The 27,242-nt window shown below is 37.9% G+C and overlaps 1 protein-coding gene and 1 pseudogene across 2 annotated transcripts in view; one reads left to right on the forward strand and one right to left on the reverse strand.

Annotated features, from left to right (window-relative positions):
* Positions 1-881: 881 nt before the first annotated feature.
* RPF2 (ribosome production factor 2 homolog) overlaps positions 882-27,242 on the reverse strand; it is a 48,113-nt gene continuing 21,752 nt past the window's right edge. For both annotated transcript variants that reach the window (XM_069077041.1, XM_069077040.1), the window contains 3 exons: positions 14,202-14,304; positions 3,180-3,324; positions 882-1,388 (listed from right to left, as the gene is read on the reverse strand). In XM_069077041.1, coding sequence (XP_068933142.1) covers positions 1,200-1,388; positions 3,180-3,324; positions 14,202-14,304 — 437 coding nt within the window. In that variant the 3' untranslated portion in view covers positions 882-1,199. The remainder of the gene's footprint in view (positions 1,389-3,179; positions 3,325-14,201; positions 14,305-27,242) is intronic.
* Positions 15,321-26,181, forward strand: LOC138153143 (elongation factor 1-beta pseudogene; annotated as a pseudogene).

A 27,242-nucleotide genomic window follows, 5' to 3' on the forward strand; every position in this document is an offset into this window, starting at 1 on the left:
TCTGATTTTGCTCACTTCAATCTGCATTGATTCATACAGGTCCTTCCAGGTTTCTCGGAAACCTTCATTTCTTATGGCATGAGAATATCCCATTGCATTTGTGTATCATAATTTGCCCAGCCATTCCGGCTGATAGGCACCTCCCCCTTACTTCCCAGTTCTTGAATACCATAAAAAAAAAAAATGCTATAAGGGTGGCTAGGTGGCATAGTGAATAGAGCATGGGTCCTGGAATCAGGAGGACCTGAGTTCAAATCCGGCCTCAGACACTTAACACTTACTAGCCTTGTGACCTTGGGCAAGTTGCTTAACCCAAATTGCACTGCCCTGCCCCCCTCCAAAAAAAGAAAAGCAATAAATATTTTTATTTCAGTGGGTCCTATGTCTTTTTCTTTGACCTTTTTGGGGCACAGGTCTAGCAATAGTATTGGTGTGTCAAAAAATACATATAAGTAGTAACTTTTTGAGTGTAGCTCTAAATGCTTTCCAGAATGGATAGACAAATAGTGAATTAACTCAACCCTTCTGCCACAGATAGTAGATTTTTAAAACAAGTTGCTTGTTAAATCAAATGAATTTGTTGGATTGCTGAATAATAACGGGACTTTCAGATGGTATAACAATTAAATTGAAAAAAAAAAAACAACCAAACTTGGCGTGAGAGCAATATTTTGGAGTGGGGGGGCAATCATTAGGCAGATGCCTGAGAAGTCATAGCCAACAGTAAGCTTTCCTTTCTTCCTCCTACCTTGCATGTTCTCCCCCGCAAATTTTGAGTCTACAGATTCTTTATATACACATATAAACAGCATATATTTCTATATGGGCAGAACCTATAGAGACTTAGGTAGTATGGATGACAAACAGGGCAAGGGTGCACATTTATCCACAAAAAATAAGCAAACTGCTTTTATTTTAAACCCTTACATCATCATGCTCTTTCCATATCAACAGTTTTAAAAATGATCATAAAATTTTATTTAGCAAATATTAAGTGTCTTACTGTTTACAAAGCACTATGTAGACACTCAAGATACAAAGATAAAAGAGTTTCTAATATGTTAAGGTAAATCATACATTCACCATTTAATTAAAAAAAAGTCCACACATAATGGATCCATGTAATAGATTTTACAGTATTGTTTACATCTGATAATTCTTTCCTGTACAATATAATAACAGCCAATGATAGACTAAATTTAATCAATTTTTCTCCTCTTAATTTTCATAGATTTATTTTCTTGACTATCAGTTAACTTTTCTGCAGGTCTTTTCTTCAACCCCTTCATCTTCCTTGTTTGTAATTTACTCAGATCTTGTTTCTGCATGTGAATTCTTCCATAAGTTGTACCAAAAGTATCATGGGAGATATTTTTCTTCTTCTTTGGCTGTAAAATAAAAATTTTTTCTTTTACAATTTCTACTGTTTTCGGTGGGACATCTTAGCAGGGTTTCTATTAATGAACATTTATTGAGCACACTCTTGGTGCAACAGGGTGTCCAAGCCATTCTCAAATATAGAGAACCTTAACTAAGAAGATCCAAGCAACCTGTCAATATCCCTGCCCTTACAGGGATGGCAAAATTCCAATTTGTTTTTAAGCTTGAAACATAAATCTACAAATGAGGTTGTCCATGACCTCTGGTCCACATGTAAGATTGCCTACAATTCCCAATCTCTATAGATCCTAAAACAATCTCCATTGCAGTAATTGATTACTCACTCACCAAAGCACACTAAAATATCACACAGGCAATTTTTATTTTATTCTATTGAGAGCCTAAAAAATTGGGCATATCACATGATTTACCTAGTGGTAAAATGTGTTTGGACCTCTATTTTATCAGTCTAAAATAAAAATGATCTTTTAATCAGTTTTCAGTTATATCCAAGGCAAGCAAAAATATGGGGTTTGTAGTTCAGTGGAAAGAAATGGATTTAGAATCACAGGATCTGTATTCTAAAGTCAACTCTGCTACTTAGTTCTTGGGGGCCTCAGTTTCCCTCATTTCTAATTAGGGAGTTGGTTGAGATGATCTCCAAGTTCCTTTCCAGATGTAAATTTTAGCTCTGTACCTAAGATCCATAATGTCAAAAACAGTTTAGAATGTTATGCCTAAAGCAGATTAAGATGTTATAACTTCCCCCAAGATGACAAACTGCTGAGCTGAGGACTCTAACCACAATCATCCAGTCCAATTTCTTCATTTCAGGACAAAGGAAACTTGAGATTAGAGGGGTTAAGTGATTCACTTGGGTTACACAACTAATCAGGAGGAAAACAGGTCCCAGAACAGGACAAATGATTCCCAGTTCAGTGCTCTTCCCACTAATGGTGACCACACTGCGTTTTCAAAATTATTTTGAAAGCTAAACAAACTCTCAAAAAAGATGCCCAGAACAAATTCCTGCACAGGAGCTGGAATCACAAGGTTTCTCAACACCACAAAGTCAAGATCAGACTTTACAATCAAGTGGTTACCCATTTGATCAAAGGAAATTCAAGAGTTCACAGGAATCAATTAATTATTTATTGAACACCTACTAGGCTTTAACAACTGTCATGATACAAGAATCATCAAATCAAGAGGGCTTTTCCAGCCATTAGATAATAACCAAATTATTTATCTTCTTCTCTATTCTCTTTAAAAAATACACCATCTTTCCAAATATTCATTCAGTTTATACTGTGTCTCGATAACTTCTATATTACAACAAAATAGTTAAGACAGAAGGAGTACAGCTGGAAATCAATGTTCCACAAACACAGTGACCACAAGATGAAGTTAAGCCTTCTCATAATCTGCCACATGGCAAGAAACTTGTCCAAAGGCCCTCTCTCTTCTCTTCAGAAGCCTTCCATTGTCCTCCTTATGGGTCTTACTCTTTATTTGCCAATCTAGAGACTAAACCTTGAGAAGATATGTGGGTGGCTATAAAGCAATGAAGTCTATTCTGTGCTGCTTATGGAAATCAGCCCCCTATCTGTTCCACTACCCACCACAAAATGCCACTCCTGCTGTTACAATTTTCAGTGTAAAGATACTATCAACATTATGGGATTCCAACTACATTCTTTTTCTGAAGTTTATTTAAAAAAAAAAAAACCAAACCTACAGGACCAATTCTGCAAGAATCTACAGCATTTTTGTCATTGGTTTTTTTGCAAGTCACATACCTTCAGGGCTTTAGGCAATTTCGTGGATAACTTATAAAGATCATCTGATGCCAAATAGGTTCTCCTCATGATCAAATCCAGTGACGGTCCCATTTCTTCCAATTCAATTCGTGGTGTTCTGCAACCAGATTTCTTCAACAATAATCTTCATAAAAGTGAAAAGATAAACAAATACTAATGATTTTTCTCTTATAAAACTTCCAGAAAAAGAAAACCATAAAAATCTAAATTTGATATACCTTACAAGCTTTAGTCAAATGCACTCTGATTAACATAAAGACTCTTTAGGGGCAGAATACAATTATCTATAAATTGGAAAGAGCAATTCAAACAGAAAACAGTTTTCAGAAGTCACTGCCCTTCCACTTAACTGACTCCGTTCCCCAAGTATGAAATGTCTAATGTCCTCATGCATTTATGTACCGTATGTGTAAAACTCATCCCACATGAGTCTTTGGCATGATACGTTTATACTAAAGTGAAACACAGCCCTGTAGCTCCTGATAATTATGAGCACTGATTTATCCTGGGCAGTGTGAGCTTCCCCAGCATAATGCCACATTGACAGAATTTTATCCAGAAGAGATTTAAATGTGAAGTATAGTTAAATGTGAAGTTATAGTTAACTATAGTTATAGCCAGACATCAGGCTTGTGGAACAGCCCTACACAAGAAAATAAGTGAGGGGAAGTGTTGGGAAGAGACCCACATCTGACCATTTGAGACTCAGAAATAAATGAATGCAGCTCAAAAGACCTGACAGATCATCAGGTCACAGGAATATGATGACAATCAAAAGAGATTGAGCTGGAAGGGACTTTAAAAGCCATCTATTCTAGCCCCCTCACTATACAATTGAGTAAATGGAGGCTGAGAAAGGTAGGTGACCTGCATGATTCTTTGAACCTGAGGTCTTTCTGACACTCAATACAGTCCTCTATCTACTATACTATGCTGCTTCTCTAAAAAAAAAAAAATTAAGCTTAAAAGGCACCTGTAGAGGCAGCTAGGTGGTGCAGTGAATAGAGCACCAGCCCTGGAGTCAGGAGGACCTGAGTTCAAATCCGGCTTCAGACACTCAACACAAAAAAACTAGCCATGTGACCTTGGGCAAATCACTTAACCCCAACTGCCCGCCAAAAAGCAAAAAATAAAATAAAAAATAAAAATGAAAACAAAAGGCACCTGTATGGGTCAGGAATTGAATCTAGTCCTTGCTCATAGTGAAGATGAATGCTGCCCCTGAACCGCTCACTGGGACCTGATTAGAATTCTGATTGGCTGGTGAGATCTACATAAGACTGACCTTCCTGAGCAAAGGCTAAGAAGAAGACACAAGAAATAAAAGGAAAAGAAAAGAAAAGAAAAATGGAAATAAGACAAGGATGTTATGACAGAAATATTACCAAGTTGTGGATCTGGCAGCCTGGGCTCCTCTGGAGTCATCTCTTGCACTGACCTACTGCGCAACCACTTAAGCTACCTATGCCTGTTTTTTCATCTGTAAAACTAGGGGGATGGATTAGGATGATCATTAAAGCCACTTACAATTCTAGGATTGTGTGATTATTTGCAAAGGGAGGAAGGGGGGAAGATTTGAGGGAAGGAAAGGAAAGGAGGAGAGGGAAAAAGGGAGGAAGGAACAGAACAAGCATTCATTAAGCTCCTACTATGTGCAAGACACTGTACTAAGCTCTTCACAAATATTATCTCATCTGATCCTCACAATTCTTGGAAGGAAGCAGGTACTATTTTTCTCCCCATTCTACAACGGAGGAAACTGAGGCAGAAAAACATTAAGTTGATGTGTCTAGGATCACACAACCAGTTAGTATCTGCAGCTGCATTTGAACTCTGGTCTTCCTGAATCCAGGTTCAGTGCTCTGTCCAACTGGGCCAACTAGCTGAGTAGACTAGCAATGAAGACTCTGATGGCAAAGAACACAGCAAACTGGTAACCATGCTTTCACAGCATAACTCCCAAAGGGTAGGGAATCTTCACTATGTGTGTGCTGGGGAAAGGAGGATTGGGGGGAGGGGGAGATGGATAAACAGCTGGCCTGGAGTACCTCAAGAGCTCCTGAAAGTATCAACGTGCCAGACTGAAGCAACCAAGGTAATTGGGGAAGGAAAGATTCACTGCCACACACTACAAAGCCAGGCTAAGCTATAACACAGAACAGAAGAACACTACAGTCTGTATAGCAAAGTAAGCATGATCATGGACAAGTCATTGTCAGCAAAGGTTTGACCATGTCACCCCTAGTCAAACTCCTATGTCTCCCTATTGCCTCCACAAGCAAATCTAAAATCTTGTTTGGCTGTGAAAGTCATCATTACATTGCTTGGCCCCTTTCCCATCTGTCCTGTCTTGACATTACTTGACAGCACTCCAACATCCAGCAACATTAGCCTTCTAGATTCTAGATTCTCTCCACTAGCTCTCCCCCAGATCCCGAATGTTCTCTTCATCACCTCTGCTTCCTAACTCATACTTCCCTTCAAGACTCAGCTCAAGTCCTCCCTTCTTAAAAAGCCCTTTCCCATTTATCCTGTACATAGCTTGTATGGATGGAGATGTTTGCATGCTGTCTTCCCCACTGGATTGTGAACTCCCAAAGGGTAAGGACTGTGTTTTTTCCTTTCTCTGAATTCCCCCGTGCCTAGCACACAGAAAGCACTTAATAAATTCTTGCTGACTTGTTTGAACCAGGATGTTATTTAGAATGTAAAAGTTTATTATAGAAGAGTTTTCATGAGAAACCTTACCCCTCATGCAAAGCCCCTGGCACCGTTCTAAGACTCTAAAATGAGGGGCAGCTAGGCGGTGAAGTGAATAGAGAACCAGCCCTGGAGTCAGGAGGACCTGAATTCAAATCCAGCTTCAGACACTTAACACTTACTAGCTGTGTGACCTTGGGCAAGTCACTAAGCCCCAATTGCCCTGCCTTTCCCTTCTAAAAAAAAAAAAAAGGCTAAAAGATGAGCTGCTAATCTGAAACTATAGAAGGGGTTTCCCTAATATCAATGAAGTCACAGGTCTGTGCAGGGAAAGTATCAATATCTGTACATAATTCTGAAAGGGTCAACCAAGGAACTTTTAATAGATTAGTATAAGGGTGGTCTACCTATCCTAAAAGAATCCAAAAGGGATTTTTGGATTGCTTTGGAATGCTCTGCAGATTCTGAATTCTAAAGCTATGGGCACAATACCACATAGTATACCTGCCTAGATTAGACAGTTCTGCAAAAGTGATTCTCTCAGGGAAAAAACTAGAGGCCTCCCCTCTCTGCCATGCCATGGTTATTGACAAGGCCAAACCCTGGGAGTAAAGACTCTAGCCTGAGCAGTGTATCTTCAGTGGAGTCTGCACACCAAGACATAGAAATAGAAAGCTAGACAGAATTGGAGAAAAATAGGAGATTGTGATGCTGTAAAAATTTCCATACAGTTCATCTTATACACTGATGAAATGAATAGGTCTGGGCAATGCTAGCCAATGTTGGCAATGGCTGATGAGCCAGGATTCCAGAAAGCAAAAGTTTCAATTTCACTGTTGTAGGGCTTTCGAAAATATCAAACCATCACCTGTTGCTTATAATGTTATCAGTGCCACAGAATGGAGAGATTAAAAAAAATGCATCAATCCTATCATCTTTCTGTCCCTTCACTGATTAATTCTGGAACCATGGCCTTCCCTGGTGCCTTCAAAACTATCTGATGGCTATCGTGCTATAAAACTCACCTTAAAGAAACAGAGCCAAGGAAATATTTCCCCATGTTCTGGCCTACTTCAATAACTCAGCCTATGAACCAAAATGTTATTTAGAATGTAAAAGTATTATAGAAGAGTTTTCATGAGAAACCTGACCCCTCATACAAGCACTATACAATGCTTTTCATTTCATTACACATTAAAGACATTTTTAAAAGTGCCACTTGCGTTTAAAATTATATTCAATGTCAAACATTAAAAAGAAAAATGTACCATTCTTCTCTGCAGAGATTGGAAGACTATGGGGGTGGAACATTAAATATTCTGTCAGACACAATTAAGTTTTGTTCTCCCCCATCCCCTACCTTTTTAAAAATGAGTAGTTCTCTGGATAGAATAGGATATATTTGGAAATGAAAATGGTATTGGTATAAAAAACAGAAGCTATCAATAAAAATTGGAGCATTAAAATAAATTACTGGGGCTTGGCATTTCATCCACAGAAACCTCACCACTATCATGTTATTATGACAAAAGAATATGCTGGCATTGTAATCATTCACTGCCCAAAACACTAGTACAAATTCTTAAAATGCTAAGGTATATTCCTCACAGCCACAAACAGTATATGAGAAAAAACATATGTTCAAGCTGACAAGGAGGTATGTCTAGTCCTTGGGGCAAGTGACATAGGAAGTCCACACTTGGAATAGTGTAGACAAACAAGTCCAAGGACTTGCTAGGAACCTGAAGAAGATACGAAGTTTCTAAAGGTTTGGGAAACCGTCCAGGCAATCTTGTGGCTTGTCTTCTGTTCTCAAAGAGGACCATAACATCAGGAAGGAGATGTCATGACCTGCAAGTAAATTGGATTTAAGTGAGGCAGAGCTGTGCAAAGTCACCAGCCTCACTCTCTCCTCCAGAGCCATCTGGGCCCAGTGGCAACATATAGATAAGGACAACTGAAGATGGCCCTGGATACAGTGGTAGGCCTTGGCCTTTTTAAATGCTAGCACAATGAAAACATTTAGTAAATAGTTGGCAAAAGAATCCCATTACAGGCTTCTTTTCATGCCCCTAGCATCTCCACATGGCTGGCTTTTAAAAGAGCACCCACTGCACTTACATGGGATCTACATTAACAAGTTATTCAGTATAATATTACTGCTAGTTACAGAGACCTGGGGTTCACAAGCTAGTAGCAATGAGGAGCTATCATGGACCTTTGGAGACCCACACAAGATACCTTAACATTCCTAAAACAGATCAGTTATTAAAATTGTAGGCTGCTAAGAAAATGAGAAAAAAGCTGATTGTTTTCTGATCTTTCCTAATGATCACAAGTCATCTAGACAGTTTCATGACCTCCAGACCATCCTGCAGTTGGATCATGCTTTCTAAAATACTGTTTTCTCCATGTCTAACTCAAGGCTCAAAAACCTTCGATAGTGTTCAACTGCCAATAAGATAGCCAAAATCCTCAGCATAGAATAGTGTGGTGGCAAGAACAACGGAATGGTTATCAAGAGATTTAATTTATAATTGACTCTGTCACTAACTTGTAGGACTTTAGGCAAGCCTTCTGTGTGTCTGGCCTCTCTGCAAAATGTTACTCAGTACCTCATGTCTCAGACTAGCATCTCTAACTGCCTACAAAATATTCCAATTGGTATTGTTATACCAGCATCTTAAACTACTATGTCCAAAACTGGATATTTCCCCAGAAAATACTTCTTTTGGTTTCACTATCTTTGCTATAATAGCCCTCGTTCACATCTGAAACCTTGGTATTTTCTTTCTTTTTCCCTCTCCTTATAATTCATATCTGTATGAATCTACACTCCCATCATCTCTCCCTCAGCAATCTCATATCTGTTCCCTCCTCACCATTCCCATAGTCATCCCCTTAGGCTATTACAGGAGATTCAGAACAAGTCTTCCCACATTCACTCCCTCTCCCCACCCCTCTAAAATGTCCTTTACATCCCTGCCAGATTTGTCTTTCTTGTAAACATACAGGTGATCATATCACTCCAATGCTAAAAATGCTACTTCCTACACCAAATTCAAAACCTTTGCTTAACATTCCCTTCCAGTCAAATGCCAGCATTCCCTGTGCCCCTTCCCTCTACACAGGTCTGTGCTTTCCTGGGTCCCCGCCTTTACTTGTGCTGTTCTCTAGGCTGGAAAGACTATCCCCCTCCTCCTTCTAATCCAACTGGTAACATTTTTACCTACCCTTAAGCCCAACTTAAATATATCTCCCCCTTCTGTGTCTCTACTCCACTGTCCTTTGCTAGATGTCAGGTAGAGCATTTCACATTTTTCATGCATTTATCATGTTGTTTTGTATTTTAGTTATAAGGGGTGTGTCACATTCTTCCCATCTACCACCCCCTTACTAGACAGCAAGCTCCACAGGGCAGGGGCTAAGTTTTAAACTTCATTGCCCTCAGTGTCCAACAGTATATTACACACATGAGGTATATGATGTTCACTGAACTGAGTAAGATGCTGTGGTCTTTGATATGCTAATAAATTTTGCAGAAAGGTAGTTATATTATATTGGCCAGGAAGTCAAGCTACATGTTTCCCACTTTTGTGAGAAAGAAGCAAATGACTAAAAAACAAGTTGAAATGAAGTCTTTCAAGAAGACTCAATGAGTACTGCTTTTTTTGTCCCATGTCCTATGTCCCACGCCATTTATATCTTCAGTCATAGAAACTGATATTTTTAATGATTACACTGAATCAACCAAAAAATATAAAAAATGCTCAATATCCTCTATTTATGCTCTTTTTTTTTTTTTGGAGGGGGGAGGGCAGGGTAATTGGGGTTACGCAACTTGCCCAAGATCACATGGCTAGTAAGTGTTAAGTGTCTGAGGCCTGATTTGAACTCGGGTCCTCCTGACTCCAGGGCCGGTGCTCTATTCACTGCACCTTTTAGCCACCCCATAGCCTCTATTTATGAAGGCAAGGCAGCATTCACTATTATTTTAGGAAGATTTCCATTCCATACTATAACAATTTATATTTTGAGTACTTAGAGCACTTAGAGTAATCCTCATCTATCTGGAAATCCTAGAGAGAGATTCATCCACTAAGCAATCCAAATAGATATGGTTCTATTATATTTAACCAATCCTTTGCTGTAAATTATATTTCCTTGTCTCACCACAAAGCAAGAACACGTTTTCCTATATAGATCAGAAATATCTCTTTCCAATAACCCTAAGCAAAGTGTCAGGTCGCCAAAGAATTAAAACATGGATGTGGGTATACATATAAGACTTACCTACCTCATTTCATTAAATGTCTTTAAAAAGTGACTATGATGAAATAACAGTAGATACCTCCCTGTGGTTCTTTATACATAAGCTCTATGATCTTTCTACTTACGCAACTTTGAAACAATGAAATCTAGACAACCTTTCAGAAGAATGCTGTGAAATACACCTCTACTTAGAGGTTAGAATTTCTTTTATAGGATTAAAATAATCAGGAAGGCCACTTAAGAACTGCCTTCTGAACATTTAACTACCTAGTGGGTCTTCTGAAAGGACACCCTCCAGTCAAATTCCAAACTCTTTTTATCTCTATGTTGACTATAGCAACCACAGGTTTCCCCAGTGAACTAAGCAGCTGTTCAGATACAGTATTTGTAAATGAACTGAGTTTTCTCTTATAAAATTAAATAAATCCCTCTTTTGTATTGCTTGCTTTGTGCTAGCAAATCTGGCTTCATGACTCAATTAAGCTGATTACAACTACTAATCCTTTTGAGAAAACAAAATACTGTATATATGTTTCAGAGAAAGGACTTCTCTCTAAAATTCTCAATCACTTTTAGTCTATTAGTTTCCTCAGGAAAATCCAACCAATTAATAAATAGCTTTTTTTGTGGGGAAGGGAAAGGTTGGAAAGTGAGGCTGGGGAGAAACCAAATAGAAAAATGGTCTCAAGTGGAGGCAAACATATAGTAAGCACAAAATTGTGAAGGAACAAAAAACCCTAGAAATATTAAACCCATATATAATTTCCAACAAATCAAAACCAGTTTTCCCAAGAGTTTTTTCCAGAGTCTACACACCACCTAAATTTTCAATGGTAATTCCAGTATCTACATTCTAAATACTAAACCTTTTTTCTACAGTATCAGAAATAAAACAAGAGAAGGCTCTATGTTAATTTCCAGAATCTTTATGTTTTATTTGCATATTTTTCAAAAATATGCTCAAAATAGTAATCTGTTGATTTTCTCCCTCACATCTTCTCTTCTCTCTTTGATGGGATTCCCTACTCTTGTTCTTCAGCTCTTTCAGTATATTCCCTATTAAGGCATCCTCCTCATGGCCCTGATGATCACAGTTCTTTTGAAGATTTTTCCCTATAAATTCTACAGAAGCCACAGCTTCCACACAAACACATTTATTATTACTAAATAATTAAAGATTTTCTATGTTTCATAGCAATGGCTCTAATCCTACAATGAATAAACTAGTCTCTGGTTGTACAATGTTCATTTATGTATGATGAATTCTTTTATGGTTCACAGGAAGAGGTAACTGACCCTATACATGTAAATAAGGTTACTCATCAAGGTCAAACGAGACATTATTAATATCATTTTATATTCAGAACTCCTTTAATCTAAGCATCTTATAAGACTTGTTAATCCTTACAAACTAAGTCATAAATGCAGGAAGTGCCATTACCATTTATAGAGAGAAACAGCTTAAAAGGTCTGTATGAAGTAACAAGAGACAAAACAAGGAATTTCCAGAATGAACCTATAAGAGTGCCTCCAATTTAGATATACCCCAGGTACTTCTGCAGTCTCCCTATCCATCCAATCCTGTCCACACCATCTATTCATTAATGTTATACTATGTTTCCTATAATTATATTCCATTCTGAATGGTTTCTCTGACTGAATGATGTCCTACTGTTTTTCTTCTACAAGTGAACTTTCACAAAAACTACTAAGAGAATACCTTGATAAAGAATATACTGAAAATGCTAAAGCAGTGCTTGGTAACAAGCTCCCTTAAGGAAGCTTGAAGTAAGCTACGAATTATCTTGGCATTTCACCTGGCTGCTTCACATATTTACTGACTTCCTGCCTGCAGCAGAATTTTCTCAGCACTACACTTCCTCATTTTTTATGTCAAAGTAACAGTATAAAAGTATTATAGCCAACACAACAACAGTCCCAGGCTCCTTAGTTGGACCATCAGATAGACCCTTCCCCCAAATGTGGTATGTCCCAAGGCTCCATGCTGGACTTTCTTCTCTCTCCACTCTTTGTAATCTCTGTTCACTTGGTTTAATTACAATCTCTATGCAGATGGATTCCCAGATCTATCTAACACAACCTTAGCCTCTCTGTTGTGCTCTAGTCCCAAACACCAACTGCCTCCTAGACTTTCCAAACTAGATGTCCTACAGGGACAGGCCTAAGGATTAGAGCTGATATTTCATTGGTATAGGCAACTCCAAAGAAGGTCTGTACCTTCTCTATCACTGATAGTCATAAAGAGATGCTTATGGTACTGAGAGAGTAAGGGACACACACATAGTCAGTATGTGTCAGAGATGGGGCACAGATATCTAGGTATTTCTAACTCAACAAGACCAAAACAGAACTCAGCAGCTTTCTGTGAAAGTCCATCCATCTTTTGAGCTTCCTGATTTCTGTTGAGGGGATTACCATCCTCTAGTCATGCAAATAGTCATCCTCGGTGTCATTTTTTTTTTTACTCTCCACCTTACCCCATGCGTTCCACCACTTGTCGAATACTATAAATTCTATCTCCATAACATCTCTCCTATCTGTCCCCTTATCTCTGCTCACACCAGCACTACATTAGTCCAGGCCCTCATCACCTCTCTAACCTGTCCTATTGTAGGAACCACCTAATTGGTCTCCCTGCTTCAAATGTTCACCTCTCTCCATTTTCTGGCCTTTGAAGCCCTTCAAACTTGGCTCCAGAATTCTTTTGCAGGTTTAATATTCCAGTCATGCACTTGCTGGTTCTGTCAAACTGGCCTTCTGACTGCTTCTTACACATGAAACTCCATCTCTTTTCTCTCTGCCTCTGCAAAGGCTGTCCTCCAGGTCTGGACTGAACTTCCTCCTTACCTCTATCTCTTGGAATCCCTACTTCCTTCAAATCTCAGCTCAAATGCTACTTTTCCGTGAAGCTTTTCCTAATCCTCCAGATTTTGCTAGTGTCCCACTTCCCCCAAATTATATTTTGTTACTACATATTTCATATATATTTATGCTCATACACATTGCCTCTTGAGAGAACATAAGTTCCTCGTACAGAGACTATTTATTTTTGTCCCTATCCACCAGTACTGTGCCTGACAAAGAGCAGGAGCTTAATAACTGCTTGCTAATTGATCTGGAATTCGATTCTTGGAAGAAAACTTAAAAAGACTTTTAAAAATTCATATGTAAGATTTTCTGTTCTAGTTTAAACTCAATTACTATTACTTTTATTTAGTTTTCTTAAAGACACAAGTAGGAAGGAAAGACATGAAGACACATATCGAGATAGTTACACTCCTATCTTGGTAGACATTCCAAATCACTAATGCTTCATTCATTTTACTCTACTAGAAGCTCATGTTTTGTTTTGTTTTTTAAACAAAGCTAGATATTTTTGCTCAGTATGATTTTTGATACCATAGTGAGAAATGCCTTGATAGTGGTTTACCAAATATAAACTATGATGAGCTCTTTTTAATACTCATTTCTATTCTCTCTGCTCCACGATCTTTTAACTATTTACCCATCTAGCCCTAGATTCTCTATATTCAAACCATTCCTCCCCCCCCACAACCCCAACTTTTCATCAAAAAGGAAAAAGTATCCATTTTATTTAATTTAGGAATATTCTTTTTCAAAGTTTTCAGTTTCTATATATTGGCTTTACCTATTTGTCTTAGAAAGAAAAATACAGGAACTATTTTACAGGTGACAACAGAGGCCTATGATAAAATTGTAGTTTACCATAAACCTTGGAACTACAGGGTTATCTGCAGGTCTAGGCTCCCTAGGGCTTTAAAGTGAAATACTTCATGAAAATTTTTGGTCCCTGGGATGGAGTGGATGAAGAAAAATAATATTTCTAGTGGCTTAAAGCAAGACAGAACCAACATATAGCACAGAGTTGATACCCCACACACGTTCTACAAAAGCCTGTGGTCACAACAATTCTGGATTTGAGTAGTGGAAAATAAGCACAAAATATTCCCCCTAAAAGTAAATAAGAACATGCTGAAACACACTTACTTATAGGTCCGAAAGTAAATCTTCCCATCCAGTGCAGTGAAATGTAAGACATACTCTAAACCAGCAAGACGAATATTTGGTACTGTAGGGCCTCTGAAGAAATCTAAAAGCATATTTCAAGCCAGTAAAGAAGAATCTCAAAAATGAAAACTTTTTTTAAATTCAGCTACAAATGGAACAAAACCATCAACATGAGAATGAGATTTATTCTAAACACAAATCTAATAATAACATGAATACCAGAAATATAATAGGTAGTACAAAGAAAAAAATCCCTGATTAAGCTTCACAAGTGCCTCTTCTACCTCTTAATCTAATGACTCTCTGTGGTTAGTTCACTGAACCATGATGCTTTTCAGTTTTAATGCTCTCTGCTAATACTTGGCATGAGGTCGAAAGTCATGTTCATCATGGATTAGCTTTAAACAAAAACATACAAAAACACACAAAATGCAGTAGTTCACAACATGTTTTACTAGCCTAAGCAAACATACAGGTTAATAAAAAAATAATAAAGCATTATATAAATTGTTGTCTAAACAACAAAATAACACTACATGCTGTGAAATCATAATGACTAAGGCTTGGTCCCCAAAAAGAGATAAGAAGCCTCCTCTCCCCTGCTTCTTTGGAGAGGTGGATAACGAAGGGTTTGGCACACTATATATAACGTCAGACTTTTTGAGTATGTTGGCTACTTTTGCTAAACTTTTTTTTTCTTTCCTCTTTTTCTTCTTCCTTACTATAAAGGATAATTGCATTTGCTTGGGAAGGTGTAAGGAAAAAGATACGGTAGGAAATATAGGTGATGTAAAAACACAAGTTATAGTAAAAATGTATTTTAAAAGAAAAGCTAGTATTAAGGTGACCCTTGTGATAATGGTTAAATCTACACTAAAAGTAAACCTTAAAGAAAATTCCCCAAAGGGATTCCAATCATAGAAGAAAAAATTACAATGTTTTAGGAAAAACACTTGAACAAGACTGAGAAAAATACAATTCTCCCCATCCTTCTGTCCATGTGCAGAGTCTCTCTTCCCGCACAGAACTCAGGGCAATTAGAATAAAACAATCAATTTGCCAAGAGAACATGGTGCAAATATCACAACTAATGAAGAGATGCCGTAAGACTTTGCCCCAAATTCACCATACCAGAGCTACCAAATCAATAAAGCTCTGCTAACTCAGTGTAACAGTATCATCACTGAGGTCAATTTTGTTCTGGGAACAGCAGACATTCCCCTCTACTCTGAAATAGCAGAACCATTTTCAACATATGTTGTTTTCCTAAGTTTTTTAAGAATGAGTGATGGATTAAAAAAAATACTTTTTAAATTTTCTACCAGGTCAAAGGACTTTAGACATAAAATAGCTTGTGGGTTTGTGTCTCACAAAAGTCAATGCTTATCTTCCCTTTGATGATTGCCCCCTGAACTGCTGAACCGAAATTTCATTAGAGTTCATGGTACTTAAAGATAATAGAAAAATATATTTATGGGAAAAATGGGGGAGAGACATTTGGGAAGTACACAAGTAGCATACGTGGCATGTCTTAGCAACACAGATGCAAATTTACCCAATGTAATATGAAAGTTTGCCTAGAAGTAAGGGGAAAAAACCCAATTCTTACACATTTGTAGTCTGGATAATTGCTCATTCAACAAATATTCACCAGGTGTCTACTCTATGAGGTACAGGGTAGAGATATAAAAGTGAATCTTTATCCTCAGCTTACAAATATACTAAGGGAAATTAAAACAACATAGAAACAAAAGTAACATAACACCCAAGTGGAAGAAGCAGCAAGAGCAAAGATTCCAGGTTGAAAAAATGAGGGGCACTTCTAGAGGAATGAAAAAAGTCTAGTTTAAGAGAATAAAAAATAAGTGGTAGGAATAGTTGGAGATATATCATACAGGGAAGACATGTTGGGAATGAATAGTAAATTCAGGGGACTGCTGGTGAAAATCATGCCTTCTGCCTCTTTTAGCTGAGAGATTCTAGAATATTAACGTAGAATGAGGCATACATTTTCAGACAAAGCCAGTATGTTGATTTGCTTTGTTTAACTGAATTAATCTGTTACAGATTCTACTATGGAGAGGGGAGAGTCATCAGGAGGTAATAATAGTGATACTTCTTTTAAAAGACTATCAATAAAACTTTTTTTAAGTAGGTTTAGAGTCAGATCATCAAAGACCTTGAATACCAAAATAAGGACTATGGACTTTATTTCTTAGGCAATGGGAAACCACAGAAAGTTTCTGATTAAGGGAAATTATATATCAGTACCATGCTTTAGGAAGACTAACCCTGTACTGGTCCACAGGGTTGTTTGTAAGAAGAGGGAAAATTTACTAAGTGTCTGCCACTGTAGCCTAGTGAGAGACCACTACCCTAGAGGAAAGCCTAAACTAGGAGACTAGGTAAGGAAAGGACAGATGTAAGTGGCATTGTGTAGAATCCAATCAACAAGATTTGGTGACTGGATGCTGGGAGGCAAAGGAGAAGTAATGAAAGGCGATTCAAGTTATTAAATAGACTTATGGCTTGATATCTTAGGTAACTGCCAAACTATATCAACAACTTTTAAGCTGATACAATTGACAAGAACAATATTCTTATGATAAAATTTTCAAGAAATTAATCTAAAGAGGAATATTTTCATGGTTTCCTATTTTAAAAAAATAGTACTCATACACTTTGTGATATTAAAGTTGAACCATATGCTGGCATATTAAGAGTACACATGGTAAGCAGATAGAACTAAAGAAGATAACAGAAGATTGTCTAGCATGTATATGCACAATACAGAAAAAAGGGATTCACAGTTTTTCTTCAACATAATCACTAGCTATAAGTGACTGCTCAGAGAAAAAAATTTATGATCTTCTCTTCCTATCACCATTAGTTCATTTTCACAAATTTGTGTAAATTATACATAAATCTATCCTTTTTTTTACACTTTTATATTTAAAATTATCACGTGGTGATTCAGATCCAATCTTCCTTCTTTTTTTCCCCATCTTCTCCACCCCACTCTTTCCTTTTTTTCTTTTGTTATCTCCTGATCCAATCACTAGTGGTAGAGGCTCTGCCAGGACTGCCTGGTCAGTTTTGCCATCTGGTGGCTGAATCAAAAACAACACAACACAGAGGAGGCAATTTAGATTTTTAGACAAACTAGGGAACCAACCCCCTGCCCACTCCCCCAATAACTAATTTCAATACTAATAGTATATAGCACTGATACCCTAGTAAGCCCTTCAAATATCTGATGACCACAAGACCATGAGTCAACAGTCTGACTACTGCTAAAAGCTACTGCAATCTTAAACTACATTAATCCAAACAGAGAATCTCAGATCAAAGGCAGTAATATGTGTCTCTCTGCTCTGTAACAGGCCACAAATGGAATAGGCAATCCTAGACATTACACTTTGGGGATCTACATTGGCAAACTAAAGAGAATTCAAGAAGACTCATCCCCTTTCTTGGTCCTTTGTTCTTTTTAGCATACACTACAAAAGACCTAGACCCTCTTGTATAAGGAATGATCAAAGGAACTGCTTTGTTTAGCCTATAGGAAATTTAGATTTTGGCTGAATAGAAAAGGAAGAAATTCCACTTCTGGACAGCACAAACGTCAAATAAGCTGCCTCAAAAAGTAGTGAGTTTCAGGGCAGCTAGGTGGTATAGTGAATAGAGCACCAGCCCCGTAGTCAGGAGGCCCTGAAATCAAATCCAACCTCCGACACTTGACACACTAGCTGTGTGACCTTGGGCAAGTCACATTACCCCAACGGCCTTGCCTTCCCCCTCCAAAAAAATTTTTTTTTAAATAAAAAATTAAAAGTAGTGAGCTTCCTATCACTGTAAGCACTTCTAACGTTCCAGCTGAGACTGGATGACCTTGTTTCAAAGATACTGTAGAAGGTATTCCTGCAATGAAAAACACAGACAAATCCTAAAGCACCTTCTCTAAAGGGTATATGATTCTATAAATGGCTCCAAATAATTTTGCTGTATTAATTATGTAGTGAAATAAGGAATACAACTTGAGGTTTTAGCTTTTCTGCATTATAGAGGCAAACATATCTGTTCACACTCCACTGTTCAACCATCTTAAGTAGTTTCCCACTGCTTACTAAGTAAAATTCAAACTCCTTTCCTGGGTATTCAAAACCCTTCACAATTCTCATTTACACTCTCCTTTTCTAGGTTTATCTCAAACTTCTTCCCTCCATACACTGATGACTTACTACTATTGTCTGCCCTGTAAACACAAGCTTGCCCACACTGTTCCCTATGGCTAGAAAGCCCTTTTCATCAACTTCTCTATGCCTGGAAAGTTCTCTCCATCAGTCTCTTCAAATGTTAAAACCTAGCACAACGCAAATGCTACTTCTTCCACTGAAACCATCTCTGATCCTTCTAGTAAGGTTCCCTCAGATTTAACACAGGATTTTGTTTTTTTAACTCTAAAATCAAATGATATATTTGTAAAGCATTTAGCACAGTGCCTGGAAGGTAGCAGATGCTTACTGTTTGTTCCTTTTCCTATTCCTCTAAAATACAAGAATGCTAGTGGTAAAAAAAATGAGATTTTGTGGCCGTGAGTTCCCTGTAGGTGTGTAAGTTTCCAATTCAGACCTATCTCCTCTGCCTATTAAATTCTAGACTGAACTCAATGGCCATATGCAGTGCCTGTTCAAGATAAATTTAGGCATGGACTAACTCATTAGGTTGCCTATGCAGCTGCATATCATAATCTGAGCAATACATCTTTCATGCACAAATGCATTTTTTTCCAGTGTGAATAACACTAGGCTGTTTTCAGATCAAAGGGTCTTGATTTTCTGTGGGTTATGGACCCTTCTGGCAGTCTGGTAAAGCCCAGAAATCTGTTCTCAGGATAAAGGTTGGGTTTTTTTTAATGCAAAGAAAACAAATTACGATGAAATAATTTTAGACACACAAATACATGTACATACAAATACATGTACATACACACATGCATCATAAATTATGTGTGTCTGAGTATATATACACATAGACACACTGTTGCTCATTCTTCATTTCTGAAGAGGACTAATGATGTCACTCAAACGTGAATACACACATATATACAGATACAAACATAAACACAAGTTCATGGAGTACTAGTTTAAGAAATCCTGTTGCAGAATGACTGACTCACAGAAAAAGCCTGGAAACATTCTGGGGTTTGATGCAATCATCGACAATGCTATCTGCAAACAGAAACATTTGTAGGACTTCCCTGTAAATAAGAAATCCCACTTCCACTTGGACTTTGCACAAGCACCATCCACAACACTGGTAAATATTTCTTCCTATTTCAAATACTGCATTTGAGAATACTTCAATGACCTTCTCTCTCTCTGTCTCCATCTGTCATAGAATCTTGCATTCTCTTAACGTGGTCATGGAAGAAATTTTTTTTTTTTAAATAACTTAAAGCTGAATTTTGCTCTGAGTCAACTGTTCTATTATAAATCAAACAGAAGGATTTTCTCATACAGATCAGTCAGGTGATCTGTCTATAAAGATGTGACCTTCTGGGGAAATCAATCATGAAAGGCTGTTGATTCACTTCTTATAATTTCCATTCCCTTGATGCCTTAAAAAAATTGATTCTTAAAAATTTTAGAGATGAGAAAACAGAAATAGAGTTGATAGTTTCTGATTTTTTTTTTTTAGTAACCTTTTCAAATTATTTTGGAATCATCTTAGATATCACAAAAATTTATCTTTAAATTCCATTAAAATCTGTCACCTCCTACACACATTTCTCTTGCAGTGATCTGGTCAGGCATAAATTCTCTGTTGCTTCATCACAGAGGTACCACTCTCACTTCTTCTAAAGGAAGGGAATACTGCAATGATATTCCAGTATCACCAATAAGAAGAGATATGAGACTATAGTAATCTACTGTTTGATACACCCAAAGACCCTAGCTTCTGGGATAAGTACTCACTATTTGACAAAAACTGCTGGGAAAACTGGAAAACAGTATGGAAGAAACTGGGAATAGATCAATATCTTACACCATATACCAAAATCAAGTCTAAATGGGTGCATGATCTATATATATAAAGGCTGATACTGTAAGCAATTTGGGAGAGCAAGGAATAATTTACCTGTCATTTATGGAGAAGGGAAGATTTTATGACCAAACAAGAGTTAGAGAGCATTATGAAATTTAAAATGGTTAATTTTGATTTCATTAAATTGAAAAGGTTTTGTATTTTAAAAAATCAATGTAACCAAGATTAGGAGGAAAGTGGAAAATTGGGAAAGAATTTTTACAACCTGTGTCTCTGATAAAGGCCTCATTTCTAAAATATAGAGAAAATTGAGACATATAAGAATACAAGTCATTCCCCAATTGATAAATGGTCAAAGGATATGGACAGACAGTTTTCAGAGGAAGAAATTAAAGATATCTATAAGCATATGAAAAAATGCTCTAAATCACTACTGATTACAAAAATGCAAATCAAAACAACTCTGAGGGGGTGGCCAGGTAGCACAGTGAGTAAGAGCACCGGGCCCAGTGTCGGGATGACCTGGGGGATCGAATCCAGGCTCAGATACTTAGCACCACACCCAGAAATAACTGGCCGTGTAACCTTGAGCAAGTTACTTAACCCCAATTGCTTAAAATAAAAAAACAACAACTCTGAGGTACCACATCTCACTGGCCAGACTGGCTAATATGACAAAACAGGAAAATAAGAAATGCTAGGGAGGATGTGGAAAAATTGGAACACTAATGCATTGTTGGTGGAATTGTGAACTGATCCAACCATTATGGAGAGCAATCTAGAACTATGCCCAAAGGGCTATAAAAAAGTGCACACCCTTTGACTCAGCAATATCACTTCTAGGGCTATATCCCAAAGAAATCACAGAAGTGGGGAAAAGGACCCGAATGTACAGAAATATTTATAGCAGCTCTATTTGTGGTGGCAAAGAATCGGAAATCAAGGGGATGCCCATCAATTGGGGAATGGCTGAACAAGTTGTGGCATATGAATGTAATGGAATTATTACTGTGCTGTAAGAGGAGCAGACAGTTTTCATAATAACTTGGAGAGACATATAAACTGATGCTGAGTGAGGAGAGCAGAATCAGGAGAACTTTGCACACAATTAAAGACACATCGTATGTGTGATGACTTTGATAGACTGGGCTCCTCTCAGCAATACAAGGTCAGAAGACAACTACAAAAGACTCATGATGGAAAGGCATATCCACATCCAGAGAAAGAACTACAGTTTGCAGACTGAAGCAAATTATTTGTTCTCTCTTGTTTGTGTTTTGTTTTGTCCCTTCTTTCTCAATGTTGACCCCATTGGTTATAATTCTTCTTTACAAAATGACTAATGTTCAACATGAAGGTATTTTTAGAACCTATATTTGATTACATATTGCTATGGGGGGGAGGGGAAAGGAGAGGGAGGGGGAAGGAGAGGGAGGGGAAGAAAATTTGAAACTCAAGAGAATGTGGAACTGAATGTTGTAAACTAAAAGAAAATAAATAAATTTTTAAAAAAAAGAGAAGAGATCTGAGCATCAATGATGAGAGTGGATGAGAATAAAAATGACAAAGATTTGTTTGATTTCCCATCTCTTTTGGTCCTTTCAGTTTTATCTACAGATGTTCTTTGGTTGGTCTGGCTTATTTGAGTCTCACATGCAACACTCTTTACAGTTTTCCTCTTTTCAGTGTTGGCATGTAGTTCCTACTTGTAACTTTCTGTTATCTTCTGCAATAACTTATAAATGAGATTGTAATATAAACCAGTACTATCCTTGACTACAATATATCACTCTGTTTAGTAAGGGTTCAATTCTGTTTTTAATGAATGCCTACTATGTGCCAAGGAACTGCACTAGGCTCTGGGGATATAAAGGACAACATTCTAACCCCACAGAGTTTATTATTTTCTACTGGGAAGATACAATGTATACCCAGAAAAGCAAACAGATACAAAGAAAGCTAACAATTCTGTAAGCCAAAGGAGAGAAGGGAGAGCACTCTAGGCATGGGAATAACCACTGCAATGACACTGAAGATGGAGATGGAATGTCACATACAAGGAGTAATGTGGAAGGAAAAAAATAATACTCTGTAATAGTAATAGAAATACTGTGCATCTTAGACACAGATATGTCAGAAATAATTCTTATTAACTTATCATTATTCATGACTTTTTTTTTTGCTTTTTGAAGGGCAATTGGGGTTAAATGACTTGCCCAAAGTCACATGGCTAGTTTCTTTTTTGTGTTATGTCTGAGGCTAGATCTGAACCCAGGTCCTCCTGACTCCAGGGCCAGTGCTCTATTCACTGAGTCACCTAGCTGCCTCTTATTCATGACTTCTGACCAAGATGGCTGCCTAGGTCACACATATCTATGCCAGTAAAACCCTAATGTTCAAGCCATACTGAACAAATGATACAGATCCAGAAATCCAATGAAAACATGGTATCTTCTACCCCAGAACTATTTAAAAAAAAAAAAAGGCAGCCAAAAGCTCATCAAGAGGACTTAAAAGCTTCACAAAAGCAGCATCAATCATCACAGTGCCAGTGAACACAGACAAGGACGACTCAGACACAAGGGTTCTTCATTCCCTACACCAAGTCCTAAGATACTTGAAGATCTAATGAATGCTCTGATCTTCAAAGATCCAGGGAGGCCTAAGCCCAAGTAATGAAGATCAACTCAGAAACTCTGAACAAGACCAAGCAGGGCTAACAACTTCCAAAGAGGGCAGTAAGAGGAAGTACCTGGATGTGGTACAAAGCCCCATATCAGGAACTGAAGCTAAATATGCTAGTAAATTTTTAAAAATACCAACCTAGATAAAAATTTATTACAAATCTAATTCTGTAAAATCGGCAAGCAGCAACTCAAAGGTGGAAAAATTATTGTCCATAAGAAATTTCCACATGAACACCTAGAAGAAACAAAGCAAAACATCAAAAATGCAATCAGAAGTCTGGAGGAAAGAAATGGAAGGAGAATAAGTATTTTAGAAAAGACTAGAGTTAAACTTTATTCAAGAAATGAAATCCCTGAAAATTAGAATAGACAATAGACTAAATAAATCCATGATAGCAAGAAATAATAGAAAAAAAATCAAAAGCCTGGAAAAAATGGAAGAAAATATATGAAATCTAACATCATAAACAAATGATCTAGAAAACAGGTAAAGAAAAGATAAATTTAAGAAGCATTGACCCCCCCCCCCAATAAAAATCATGGACTGGACTCTATATTTCAAGAAGTCATAAATGAAAACTGCTCAGCTCTAAAACTGCCCTTCTTATGGTCCAGTAATATTCCACTAACATTCACATACCATGATTTGTTTAGCCATTTGTGTAGGACAAAGTTTATGTTAAGTCACCGATCCTGAAAGAACACAAAAAAGGAAAAATCTATAACAATGGAACAGCCAATGGCCCACAATTCCCACAACAAAGAAAGAAGCTGCTAACAGGCATAAAGAAGCAGAGTTCAAGTATCAAGGAACTACAATCAAGATCACTCAAGACTTGGCAACTTCTACCAAAAACAGATTTTAGAATACTAAATCCCACATGGCAAAAGAGATAGGCTTATAACCAAGAATTTACCCTGAAAAGTGAGTATCATCTGAGAGAAGAAAAAAAATGGAAGAGGACTTTCAAGAATTTCTGATGGGTGGCCAGGTAGCACAGCGAGTAAGAGCACCGGCCCCAGAGTCAGGATGACCTGGGATCAAATCCGGGCTCAGACACTTAGCACCCACCCAGAAAACACCTGGCCGTGTAACCTTGAGCAAGTTACTTAACCCCAATTGCTTACAGGAGGCCAGGTGGCGCAGTGAGTAAGAGCCCCGGCCCCAGAGTCGGGATGACCTGGGACTGAATCTGGGCTTTGATACTTAGCACCACACCAAGAAATAACTGGCCGTGTAACCTTGAGCAAGCTACTTAACCCCAATTGCTTAAAAAAAAAAAAATTTCTGATGAAAAGACCAGAGCTGAATAAGAACTCTGAAACAGAAGTAAAGAAATCTAGATTTGAGATCTAGGAAGTACTAAGTAGTACTAATATTCTAATGGGAGAGAGGAAACAAGTGTCTTCAGAACCTCAACATTTTCAAAGGGTACTACAGGAGATATAAGAAAAACAGAGATGGGGGAAGAAGTAGTCATTCTGTTCTGAGCCTGAAGAGGGAAAAGAGAAGGGAGGGTACAAGGACAGATGATACACCAGTGGAGGAAAAAAAAAAGAAAGGGATTGCAATTTGCTAATTTTCATAATTTGTAAGAACATACAAACATGGAGGAAGGGGAGAGGGAGTGAGCATCAGATGAATCTCATTCTTATCTGAAATGGGCAAACACACACAAACAGTTCAGTGGAGAAATGAATCCAACCCTACAAGAAAACAAGCAGGGATGGAGAAAGGGTAGTGAAGGAGATTAACTGAGAGGATAGCCTTTTTTTCCAGTGTTCACACTAGCACTGCTTCCCCACCCCATGCTCAGTGTTTCCGTAGCCATGACCGCTTCTTCCTCTTCCCAGTCCCTCCCACCACCACCATAGGTTTTGGAGATCTCAAGACACCCATGGGCCTGCACCACCTCAACAACTTCCTGGCAGACAAGAGCTACATCGAGGAGTTTGTGCCATCCCACACTGACACCACAGTATTTGAAACCATCTCAGGAGTGCCAACTTGTGCCATTCTCTCCATTGGTATAATCACATTAAGTCCTATGAGAAGCAAAAGGCAAGTTTGCCAGGAATAAAGAAGGCTTTGGGCAAGAATGGGCCTGCTGATATAAAAGATACCACAGGAAGTAGAGCTACATATAGCAAAGATGATGACTGATCTCTTTGGGTTTGATGAAGAGGAGCAAAGTGAAGAAGCAGTGAAACTAAGATAATAATAACACCTTGCTCAGTATGAATCAAAGAAATCAAAAGTCTTCCATCTTACTGGATGTAAAACCTTGGAATGATAAGACAAATATGGCAAAACTGGAGGAATGTGTCAGAAGCATTCAGACAGGTGGCTTGGTCTGGGGATCTTCTAAACTACTTCCAGTGGGATACGGCATCAAGAAGCTTCAGATACAATGTGTGACTGAAGATGATAAAGTTAGGACAGATATGCTAGAGGAACAGATAACTGCCTTTGAAAACTATGTGCAATCCATGGATGTCATTGCCTTCAATAAGATCTAAAACCTACCATCCTCAAAAATTACATTTAAATAAAAATATTTGCAAGCAAAAAAAAAAATTAGGGAGGATAATACTGAGAGGTGGTTTTGTCAGTATGTGGTGGCTTTGTATGCTATAGCTTCTTGGAGAGGTGAGAGCTAAGTGACAGACGGACACCAAAGGTGGATGAGTAGACCTGAAAAGGGTTCAGGAAGTCCTCACCCAGGTGTTAGCCCTTCTTGAATACCCCATACACCCCTTTAAAAAGTAAAGCCCTAGGCTACCTCCAAAGAGAGGAGAGAAAAAAAGCTATGACAGTAGAGTGGGAGATGGGGGGATGGGATGGTGCTGATGGCAGGCAACGCTTGAATCTTACACTCAGAACTGGCCACACTCCAGTAAAACTGTCTCAGCAGATGGGCTAAGCCAGGCTGGAGGTCTACCCCAAGCATATGACATCTCCCAGCTGAGTGGGAAGGTAAGAACAATTTGGTCCAACTGCCATGGAGCAAGTGCTGTGAAGTGCTTAGAACTTAGACATCAAAGATGGCAAGGTTATCCACTGCATCCTGGGTCATCTAGACTTCTGTCTTGCCACTGGATTTTGATGACTCTGGAGGAGAGAGTGAGACTGATGACATTGTGCAACTCTGCCTCACTTATATCCAATTCATGAATGAGTCAAGACATCACCCAGTGATGTCACTGGTCCTCTTCAAAAACACAAAGGATGAACAATAATACTGAGGAAATAGTCACAAGCAGAACAGATTTCTTGATCCTCAAGGGAAAGGTTTGGAGAAATAATCAGAATCCAAAGGGATGCCTTAGATGGCCTCTTAGACAACTGGAGAGTGCCTAAACAAATGATGGTATATAAATGGAATGGAAAGTTACAAGACTATAAAAAGATTGATTTTAGAGGATTCAGAATAGTATAAATTGATGAAGAATAAAGTTAGCAGGACCAAAATATTTACAAAAAAAGATATAAAGAAAAACAATTCTGAAAGACTCTCTGATCAAAGCAATGAACTTATCTGTCTCCAGAAAACCTAAGACGATACATGGTTAGCCATCTTCTGACTGAGAAGTGATGGAACAGAAGATGCAGAGATAGATAATTTTAGACATAGTCAATACGTAGATTAATTTTGCCTAAGCTAAATTTTACAAGGGTTTTTCCTCTTTTCTTTTTGTTAATCAGGTGGGGGTTAGGGCAAGATCACAGGAAGAGGAAAGGTTAGCTACAGTGATCCAAAAAAAGAAGGCAACCATTGAAACATTTTTTAAAATGTGTAGAAGAGAACAAAAGGAAATTCAAAAAGAAGAACAGATAGGGCAGTTTTGAAAGTAACATACATCCTCAGACATATTTCTAACACAAGAAAATTAGAAGTAACATCTCTTGAACAGGGAAAAGGTCACAATATGATACAATACAGTTTGGAGTTAATCTACTACTCCACCTAGTAGAACAGTATTCACTTAAATCTTCTAAAACTTTCAAGTCTTTCTTTGACCATTCTTCTTGACCCAAGGGACCTCCTCCCTGTGATCAATAATCTAATCTAGTGGGGAACCTATGGCCTCAAGGCCACATATGGTGCTCTAGGTCCTCAAAGTGTGGCCCTTTGAATGAATCCAAACTTCACAGAACAAATCCCCTTAATAAAAGAATTTTTTCTGTAAACTTGGACTCAGTCAAAAGATTGAACCCAAGGACCTAGAAGAACACATATGGACTCTAGGCCACAGGCTCCCCACCCCTTCAAATCCTTCAGAA

The sequence above is a fragment of the Petaurus breviceps genome, unplaced genomic scaffold (assembly GCF_028583685.1).
Source record: "Petaurus breviceps papuanus isolate PSGF00001 unplaced genomic scaffold, PetGlider_PUasm1.0 90977, whole genome shotgun sequence".
Classification (NCBI taxonomy): Eukaryota; Metazoa; Chordata; class Mammalia; order Diprotodontia; family Petauridae; genus Petaurus; species Petaurus breviceps.